Source organism: Pteropus vampyrus, unplaced genomic scaffold (genome assembly GCF_000151845.1).
Source record: "Pteropus vampyrus isolate Shadow unplaced genomic scaffold, Pvam_2.0 Scaffold91, whole genome shotgun sequence".
NCBI classification, from domain to species: domain Eukaryota; kingdom Metazoa; phylum Chordata; class Mammalia; order Chiroptera; family Pteropodidae; genus Pteropus; species Pteropus vampyrus.
The window spans coordinates 5,407,976-5,418,612 of NW_011888872.1; the positions used below are offsets into that span (position 1 = coordinate 5,407,976).

The 10,637-nt window shown below is 45.1% G+C and overlaps 1 protein-coding gene across 1 annotated transcript in view; it reads right to left on the reverse strand.

Moving 5' to 3' along the window:
• Window positions 1-10,637, reverse strand: part of SPTBN1 (spectrin beta, non-erythrocytic 1) — a 185,075-nt gene that overhangs the window by 62,628 nt on the left and 111,810 nt on the right. The window contains exon 3 of the mRNA XM_023532837.1: window positions 6,099-6,250. Within this exon, the coding sequence (XP_023388605.1) occupies window positions 6,099-6,250 (152 nt within the window). The remainder of the gene's footprint in view (window positions 1-6,098; window positions 6,251-10,637) is intronic.

Below are 10,637 nucleotides of genomic sequence, written 5' to 3' on the forward strand. Positions count from 1 at the left end.
AAACAAGGGGGTTCTGCAGGCACGCAGGTGGTTCCTCTGAGGAAATGCCTATTTTTACTGATCCTCCTTTAAATAATTTTAACAAGCTTCCCCGCTCTTCCCACATCATGGACCGTGTTCCTGTGTTTTGCAGGCGCTTCTCCTGTTTCCCCTCTCTAAGGTCGCTTCTAGCCCTGTATCTTTATCAACCACAGCTCCATTCCAGGCTTTGATCTAGACCCCATCTTCTTTCTGACTTTGAAGGAGTAGGAATTACAGGGCTAAATAACCACCTCTAGTATCTAGTATCTGACAACCCTATTCTAATTGCTTATTAGAGCACTTAGTTCAAGCCCTGCCTCTGAAAAGCAATGTGGCCTTGGTCAAATTCGCCCAAGTGGACCCAATGCCCTTAGAAAGGAAAGATGAATCTGGATGGCTCCTTCCTGGCCCATGGCTCTTGTCCCCACTGCCCACCCAGTCTTGAGTCTGGGTCAATTATATACTGTGGGGTGTCACAATTTGCAGAACTATGGTATAATCACAAAGACAGTTTTTGTCAGAGCTGAGAGATGGAAAAAAGAAAACAAATGTTTCCTGGAGCCAATTTGGCCTCCTTGAAGACGACATAAGGGAGGATTCTTGGCAGGGTATTTTAGGAGGCTGCCGAATAGCTGAGCCACACTGTTCCACCCTGGTAACCCCTACTCTCTCGGGATTTTCTCCATGGGTGTCCAAAGCTGCCTTGAAGCCACCTGGAGCGACAGCTCATCAAAGGTTACAGGGTGGACAGAGCACCAGTACCTGGGAATTTGGAGAAGCCAACTCCAGGCCTAAATCTGTCACAACTCAGCTGAAAGACCTTGCATAGTCTTGAAGTTGCAATACTTCTGACATGAAGGGAATCTAACTTAGTGGCCACTAAAGTTACTTCCAGCTATAAAATACAATTTATGTGTTGGAGGGTGGAAGGCTTATTAGCATGCACGGTAAATTCTAACGTGCCTGCTGACCTTAGTGTTCAACTGAAGAGGGAATAGAGAAAAGACACAAACTAGTCTTAGTATACCTGTGTGATGGACACTTGCTTATGCTTTTGTCTTTTAAATCAAAAACAGATTTTCAGCCCCGCCCCCCACACACGTACACACAAATATCTCTCTATTTTATATGAGGGCAGGATAAGAAGCACTACTTTCCAAAATCTCCACTAGTACAACATACAACCAAACTCATTTCACATTAAGTCCCTGAACACCTTCCTACACACCGAACTTTGAGCTTTAAGGAAAATATAAACGATTCTTGCCCGATTTAAATTAATCAGGGAACAACAGACTGTGTTCCTGCTTGTCTCCTCACTGGCTGGCACTCACTCCCAACAAGCTTGAGCACCTTCTCTTTTAGTAGGGCTCAGCGGGAAAGGAGGAGACCGACCGACAGTAGAGTGGGCCGGAGTCCAAGTTCTAATACTTGTGATACTGGCCTTAGGCAGGCAAGACCCTGGTCACTCGGTCTGTTTCTTCTATAAAGCATAAATTATCCATTTCATTAGACTGTGAGAATTAAATGAGATAACGTGTGACAGTAAACACTAAAAACAATACACACTGAAGTTACCATCATCACTTCTTCCAAAAAACAAACTCCAATTTAACCAGGCTGCTTTCCCTATACCAGTTCCTCTCTGATGCACATCCCCAAATGCTCTCATCAGCCTTGCAAACACCTGACCCCTATAAACTCTGGCTGTCCACACATGAACCTCTGCTTCTCCTCCTGGATCCAGCTGGAACCCCACACACATTTTTACGAGGGTTTCTCAACACCCCATCCAGAAGGCCAGACTCCCCTTCTGAACTCTAGGGCTTTGGGGCCATGCATTTAGTACTTTATCACAGTGGTCCCCAACCTTTTTGGCACCGGGAACCAGTGCTTCTATGAGAATCTAATGTTTGATGATCTGAGGTGGAGCTGAGGTGGTGATGCTAGTGCTGGGGAGCAGCTGCAAATACAGATGAAGCTTCCCTAGCTCACTGCTCACCTCCTGCTGTGTGGCCCGGTTGCTAACAGGCCACGGACCAGTACTGGTCGCAGCCTGGGGGTTGGGGACCCCTGCTTTATCACATGGTATCTATTATTATTAATTTACTTTCATATTTGTGCAGTGGAACAGCAATTTGACGGGGGCATTTTTCTGTGGCTGGTATTTAGAACAAAAGCAAATTCTCTCACGCAAATGATATTATAAACAACAAGCAGGTTCTGTGGCCAGTCTACAAAATCTCGTTTCAACAATACAGATCAGTATGGTTCTCCTAGCAAAGTCTTTATGTAAAGCTCACTCAGAAGTTCAATGTGAAATTTAAGCGTAATAAACAAATCTCATGGTAAATCTATCTTTTCCACCTGGCTCAGCCTGTTTTGGAATTAAAGGTGGCCAAAAAAAGTGGGGGGGGGGGCAGGGGGGGCGGTTGGTTGCTTTCTCTTCTTTGTGACTAACAAAGTAAGAAGACAGAATATCAGGAAAACGACAGGCGAACAAAAACCCGTGACACCTGCCAATGGAAACAGCAGGGGCTGAGAGGAGGGCAGAGGTGTTCAGAAAAACCCTGTCCTTTTTCCATCAGAGGTTCTGGCAGGAGCAAGGCAAAAGAAAACTGGCCATCCTACTTAGAACTACTCTTCACTGCTGAGGCTCATGGAGGGAAGGCGACAGGCAAGCTTCAAACCTGGGTTATAATCTGTGGGCTCTACTTTACAACCAAAGACCAGGCTGACGATATTGTGCCAGAGGCCCTACTCCCTCTAAATGTCAGTGTTGTCGTGGGACACGCCTTTACCTTTCAAGTCCTGCTCTAATCTGGCAAGTGACAAAGTGACCAGCACAGGTTCTATGCCCGCTACTTTTACCTGCTCAGTTGATGCTAAAAACAACAGTCATTTTTAGAGAATTTTAAAGCGAGGCCTTTATAAAGAGTTATAGACAATAGCAGTTTCAGAATAAGATATTGGAAAAGAATGGTTTTCTTTGTCATCGACTCAATCTCAATTAGCAGCAGCGTCCTGGCTCAGCCCAGTTCACTCACTGCCTCATAAGCTGACATACCCGAAGCAGAGAGAGGGACATTTCTGGGCATGGATCCTACACACACCAGGACCAGAGTTGGGGATCTCTGCCCTCTGATGTTCCCCAGTGCATCAGAATCAAGTGCCCTGATAACCCAAATGTCTCCCTTAAACCCGCTCAAATTTAACTCGAATTATATTGAGCCAAAATGCAGGGTGGGGTTAGGGTGGAATTGTCTGGTTCAATGCATTCCACTCGGTAAAAATCAAAATTTTTCCTCTGTAAAGAAGGATAAACTGGCTCTAAGAACCTATTAATAAAGTAAATTTAGATACTCCAGGCCCTCAAACATTTATCTACTACCTACTGCCAAGCTAAGCTGGTGGTAAGTGCTGGAGCTAAAATGCAGACTGACACATGGCTCCAGATGGAGTGCAAATGTTTGTGTTACCCAGGGTTTTCGATCACTGGTGCAGAAAGCCCAGTGCTGACTGAATGTTATCTGATGATACACACTTAGCTGTGGACATTAATTTACCCAGGCCTAGAAGCTTTAACCACCTCATTAGTTTGGGAATCTGAATATACAAGGCTCCTCTGTGGCAAGCCCTCATGAGGTCCTCTCCTACAGGGAGGGTCTCTAACTTGAGTTCCTGGCAGCCCCTGCAACCAACAGCAAATTCCATGAACCAAATAAACCCCAGGGCCAAACAGGCTAAAAATCTCCAGTCCGAATGCACAAGAGCTTTAGCTCATTCTATCTATGGTATCCTTATTTTTGGAATAAGATTAATTAGGCTGCCCAACCTATAATCAGGGTTGGCTGTGAGGAATGGATAGTAAAAGAAGACACTTGAGGTTTTTAACAAAGTCGTAACAATTTCTGGCACTGGCTCATGACAGGTTGGAGATGATGGCCAGCTTATGTTCTTCCCCATCTCCATTCTCCTAGATTTCTGGGTTACCGCAAAAAAAAAAAAGAAAAAAAAATATATATATATTATTGCCAGCAGCAAATAAACAGAACAGTAGGTAGCATCCACACACAACTAAGAATTATGCTTTGTTGGCTGCTTTTATCCTCCCTATGAATATTTTTGTTGTTCTGTCCAGAAAAAAAAAAAATGGCAATGGGCCTGATCTCATATATTATGTGGACATAATCAAGGACACAATCTTCTTGGTATAAAAGAATTATGGCCCCTCAAAGGTAAACAATTTACTCCCTACAGCCTGGAAGACTGGACCCTATCGGAACAAAAATAAATGTTCAAACTAATTTCTACCTATGTAACCTTTACTGATTTTTTAAGCTACTTTCAAAACATCATTCAAAAAAAAAAAATCAATAAACAATCATACTAGAGTAAACATTAAGAGAGGAGAAAAATGGTTGAGATGTAGGAGGGAAAGTCTGGCTATAAAAACTCTAAAGGCGTATGTCACAATAATTCTAGCCTACGCTCAGACAAGACTCACTTCAAAAAAAAAAAAAAAAAAATCAAAATGTAATCAATGACCAGCCTTCACCCTCTCCATGTGGGCCCACTGCCTCCACCCTCCACACTCACCCTACAAACCACTTTCGAGACAGCCATCACGGTCTTAGGCAGAAGCATCCTTTATTTATCTAGTTAGTTTGTCTAGCCTGACCCACAAATTCCCTAAGAAAATGAGACAATGACACCTGCACAATGGAGAACAAAGAGCACGGACAAAACTCACTACAGATGAGATGGGGCTTCACTATATTTTGAAGAGTGGTCCCCAACCTTTTTGGCACCAGGGACCAGTGCTCCTATGAGAATCTAATGCCTGATCACCTGAGGTGGAGCTGAGGCAGTGATGCTACCACTGAGGAGCGGCTACAAATATAGATGAAGCTTTTTGTTTGCTTGCCGGCTCACCTCCACTGTGTGGCCCAGTTCTTAAAAGGCCATGAACTAGTACTGGTCCATGGCCTGGGGGCTGAGGAACCTTGTTTTAGAGAACTTGTTCTTCAACAAAGAAGCAGGGAGAGAGAAAACCCTGACTGTTCCCCCCCACCGGGCTCAAAGAGGAAATTGGGCTAATAATAGAGCAGGGTACAACCTGAGGCCCTTGCCTGTGGTCAGAGGTGTGTGGGTCGGTCTGCACACACAGCCATGTGGCTGTCAAGTTATAGGGTGGAGATCAAGTTAAAAATAAGGCTTTCTGGCAGCCCTGCCAACCACCAGCATATTTTCCTGGTGATGTCACTACAGATGTGGGGCTCTCTCCCTGGGCGTCAGCTTTTGGCTCAGTCCCACCACCACCTATGGAACTGCATCTGCCCTGGTAGAATATAGCATCCATTTTTAAACCACGGTGAGACAAAACCTGTTGGGTCTGTTACAGAGACTGGTTTAAGGTTCATAAAAAGCACATCAGAGACAGCTGCCGTAGCTCTGGTAAACAAAATGGGGATAAAATTTTCACTGTAGGCTAAAACCCCCCTGCCCAAATGATGCAGTGAATTCATCAGAAGCTGAGTTTCCAAGGAGATGACAAACACCAGCCTTTTCCTCCACCCCCAAAGTAATAAAAAAGTGTTCAGGGAAGAAAGAAAGGGGAAAAAAACCCAAAAAATAAAAAACAAGAATACTGAATCCAATCCTTGCCACTTCAAAACGGCAGCCCAAATTTTCCAGAGAATTAATAAGACAAAGATTAATAAGAAAATGTAAAATTATTCCATGATCTTGTGGGATACAGATCACCTTGGAGCCAGTGGCCCAGCCTGGACCTTCCATTACCAACACTGTGCCCTGTTTAATGGGGAACACCAATCAAACATCTCTCTGACTGAAGGTAGTAAGCTCACAAATTACCAGAACATGGCCACTTTGTTACAGGTTCAAGAATGTCACATGGGAGCTTTCCCCAATGTACACATCTCACTTATCGAAGTTCTCCTTTTCAAAAATATCAACCATTAATTGCAGAATTCAGCAGGAGGCAAGTCCATACTAGATTTTTCAAAAATATTTCCCACCAACAGTGTAAGACACTAAATAGCATTCTCACTTACCAGCCTCTCTCCAGAGAGGACCTCCAGCAGCTTGATGAGCATCCGTCCATCTCGAAGGTCAGTGTACAGGTCTGTGATCCGGCAGGACACTCTAGCGAGGTGGGAATTGACCCACTTGGTGAAGGTCTTCTTTTGCACGGCTTCACGCTCATCTGCAAGCAGAGGAGAGCTCACTTTACCACTAGTCACAAGCATGGGCAATGGCACCTGTGTGCCAGCAGTCACGGGATCCCAGAAAAAGGAAGAACAGCAAAGCTAAACTCTAATGAAACCTGTACTTAGCTTCTCTTAAACACAATCAATTCTTTGGGAATATAAGAATCATGTAAGTCCTTGAACATTTTGAGCCCTTAAACATGCCACCAGTGGAATATCCTTTGCTTTCATGTCGCTTTCTCCCATCTCCGCTGAAGAGGCAGCAGGGTACAGTAGATCACAGTGGGGTCCTTTGCAGTCCTGCCCTGTAGTGTTAACATTTGACTGGCAGTTTCTAATATATGTTATAGTTACTGTTCCTCCACAAGGCGAGTGTAAGGGAAGCACACAACACATGGAAAGATGTGGGGCAGAAAAGCTCAGAAGACATGAAGAAACGCCTTCCCTGCACAAAGAACCAGGCATCACCTAATAAGATAAATTCACTCATGACCTTGATCTGCCATGACCCTTTAACCTATTGAGTCATAAGCCCTGTCAACAACACAGAAAACGGCAGGCAACACGATAGAGTGCAAAGAGATCTGGCTGGGCATGGAGAGAGCAGAGCTTGGGCCTATGGTTTTGCCAAAAATGTGCTCAGACATCAGATTCAGTGTCCCCTTCTGTAAGCTGAGTGGACAGCTACATCGCCAAACTTCAACTTTTCAAACTGAAAAGGTAACTGCTAGGTTATGCTCTAATGTGTGGTAACTGCACATCTAAGTCATCCAGGAAACAGTATTGTGTTTCAAGCCTCAGTGATCAAGTTCTGTCCAATTCAAAGGATAAAAGTCTAGACGTATATTCTCAGAATTGGCCCTCAACATTCCATACAAATAGGCTTCCAATCTTCTTGCCTCTGCAGAAGGTTCGAAAAGACTTTTGGTCGGGATCTATGGAATGTGCCCTGGACCCACCCACCTGTACTTCCTGACAGTTTTCAACAGTCATCTTTCTGATGTGCAAAGCTTTGCTCACTTTCCTCACTTATGCTGGGAAAAAATTTAGAGTATTTAACCACTTATAGAAATTTAGTTACTTATGGTGTCCCATTGGGTTTTTTAGCCCATCCAACTTTTTATTTTATTAGATTCAAAAGATTATTTCCTCTAAGTGTAATACGTAATGAAGCAAGTGTGGCGAAGTATGTTGCACGTAAGCTTATGCAGGACATGGGAAAGAACGCTATCGTTATGCTGAAAGTCAGTCCCATTTCATTATGTCTCATTCCGCTGTGGTTTTCCCTTTTAAATAAGGAGTAGGTCTAGTTTCATCAGCATGAATTTGCACACAAAGTACCCAAGACCTACTCTTTCCAGGGCAAGCTCCAAACCCACCAAGATGTTTACGCATTAATCTACAATAAAAGAAAGAGGATCCTACCAATTTTTTATGTATTTCAACGCCAGTGGGTGACAACTAAAAGACCATCCTTGTTTATTGGGTGTGTACCAGGTGGCCTGGGAGTACTGGGTTCCCAGGCTGGCCAGAGGAGCATCCTGGGAAGGTGTGCCTGGAAGGCTTTGCTGAGGCCTCCATCCACCCACCACAGGGAGGGAGGGAGAGAGGCAGAGACAAGGTGGGATAAGCCTTTACTGTTGCCAGCCTGGCAGGTGAGGCAGTTGGGGCCCTTGCCAAGACAGCAGCCACCTGCTGCAGCCAGCAGCTCCTCCCAGTCCAGCATGTCCCTAAAGGAACAGCCTGTCCAGAGGAAAAGAGGGCCTTTCCCCAAGAACAAAGGCCAACCAAAAACAAAAGATCAGAAAGGGCAGGATTGAGGGTAACAAGAAAAAGGCACTGAAGGGCACATGACAGACTGAAAAAGGAGCCGCACCAATAACATCATAATAGGTCACACAGAAAAGATCACATCCATTTTTAATCACACAATCATCCTGATGGATGGTAACTTTACAACAGTGACACAGGGAGCTGGGGTTTTTTTGTTGTTGCTGGGTTTTTTTTTCCCTAAGAGCAGAATACACAGACAAATCAAGCTTCTCCTAGGTATGGTTCAGATGTATTTAGGGTCAAATAATTTTTTTTTAATATATATATATAATATCTTTTATGTGCTATACTGGAGTTAGAAATCTCTTTCATAAAGCCCTTGATGGGTATCTCAGGCTGTTTAATTAAAGGGTTTGGGGCTCAAAGTCACTACCACACCCAGCCTATCAAGGGAACAAGATCAAAATGAAAACCTGCTTGGATTAAGCTATTTCTAAATAAACAAACATACAACATGTTCCTCAGTCAATTGTCATTCCTTTGGGTGAATCTCACATTACAGAACCACTCCAGGCTTCTTTCAGGTTGTGAATTAACAGGTCTCTTTACCAGGAGATTCCAAGGATTTGCTTCAAATGACAGCAAATGCACTCCCTACAGCACCCTGTCCTAAAGAGTTACAGCCCTCCCCATAAGGAGACACACACAGAGGTCATGTAGTGGAGCAGAGAGAACTGAGTGGAAATAAAACAGGCTGAATGAGGATCTGTGCAGAGAGGGCTTCCCAGAGCTGCTGCAGTCCTCAGAAACGCCATTGGAGGGAAGGAAGAAAAAGGAGGAAAATAAGTTAAAAAATTAAACAAAAGGGTTGTGCCTTCTTGCCCTCTCTCTTGCTCCCCACTTCTCTAGCCTCCTCGCTTCAGGAGCAGGCTCCAGGTAGCATACTAGAAAAATCACACAGAGTCCAAGTTCCTCAGGCTCATGCTGCCACACCAGAAAAGGCGTGGAAGATTCCATCCAGGGACTGGACCAGAACCAACACCTTATGACACACGAGGGGCAGGAAACGGGCTCAGTCGGAGACACAAAGCTCGCCCAGCTTAGCATGTCTTCTTACAATGGATCGCTTGGTGAACAACAATCACTTCTTAGGCCAGAAGGAGGGAAAGGAAGGGAAAAAAAATCTACCCAGCGGATGGGCTGAGGATGAAGCTGCATGTCCTTGGGGACCCCGTCCTTTGTTCCACCCTTCCTGGGAAGGCACAATGACATCACCCCTGCAAACCCAACCCAGCAAGGCCAGGGCAGATCAGGCCAGACGCTTGCCTGAGGAGCAGGAGGCCCTTGGCACCGACAGTGGAAGACAGTCCAGAGGCGTGTTTCCAAGCTCAAGCTGCTGTCACTCTGCTTGAGCTGTGTGAGGAGGTGGAAGGAGTAGCCGAGGGAAGAGAAACCATTTCTAGCTCTACAAGTATGAGCAAAGCTGGTGATGTGAAAGGGAGCTCTAACAAGCTCCCTTATTGATTTGGTTATTTAGATCAGTGGTCCCCAACTGGGAGCGATTATGCTCCCCAGGGGTTATCTGGCAATGTCTGGAGCAGTTTCTGATTATCACAACTCAGGGGTAGGTGTTACCAGGCATAAGATAAGTAGAAGCTGGGGATGCTGACGAACCCCCTACAGTGCATAGGACGACCTCCACAACAAAGGACTATCCAGCCCTAGATGTGAGCAGTGCGGGTTGGGTGGAGACATTCTGGGCTTACACCAATAGGAAGTGACATTCATAGTGTCTAGGCCCGCATTCTGCTGAGAGGGACAGCTGAGTTGGGATGCTATTCATTCATTATTCTCTTTACCACATCAAAGTCTTTTTGATCCAAATAGTTTGCATGTTGGCTGGTAGCAGCAGAAATTCCCTGCCCTCAGGCCCATCCATTCCACAAAGGGCTTGCAAGGCAAAGAAGCAGCAGCAGTGAGAACCACAAGGGTAGTCTCCATCTGGGTTGGTGTGACAGTGGACATTTCTGTCCCCCACGCCATTTCCATTCTCGTTTTTCCTTGTCAGGGTTTTGTACTGCTATTAATGAAGCCAAATCCTGCCAGCATCTCTTTCCAAGAGAACACAACGGAGTCAGACTCTGGTGGCAGGTTCCTACCCAGCCCTGCCCAAAACTCGGGAGGTGGTGGCTCCAAAAAATAGGCATCTCTTAGGCCTGCTCCCTGTATCTATCTCCCACCTGTGTCTGCCCCTCACCCCACCCCCTCCACACTGCATTTATTCAGATGGACTCACCTAAAGGTTGCTCTAAGACTCACCTAAAGGTTGCTCTAGCATTAAATGGGAGGAGGTAAAATGCACATAAAAGTGCCTGGCTTGTTATAACTGCTCATTAAATTAGTTCCTTCTCCTTTTCCCCAGCGAGGTACCATTCTCATCAGTGCAAACCACTTGAAAAATTTATCAAGGATCATGGAATCATATAATCTCAGGGAAGAACAAACCTTTAGAAGTCATCTGAATCAACCTTCTTTCAAAAGCGAAAAAATAATCCCACCTGGGCCAGCTCCTTAAAAATCCCAGGGAGGGGGAAGCTACATGTGTGTGGC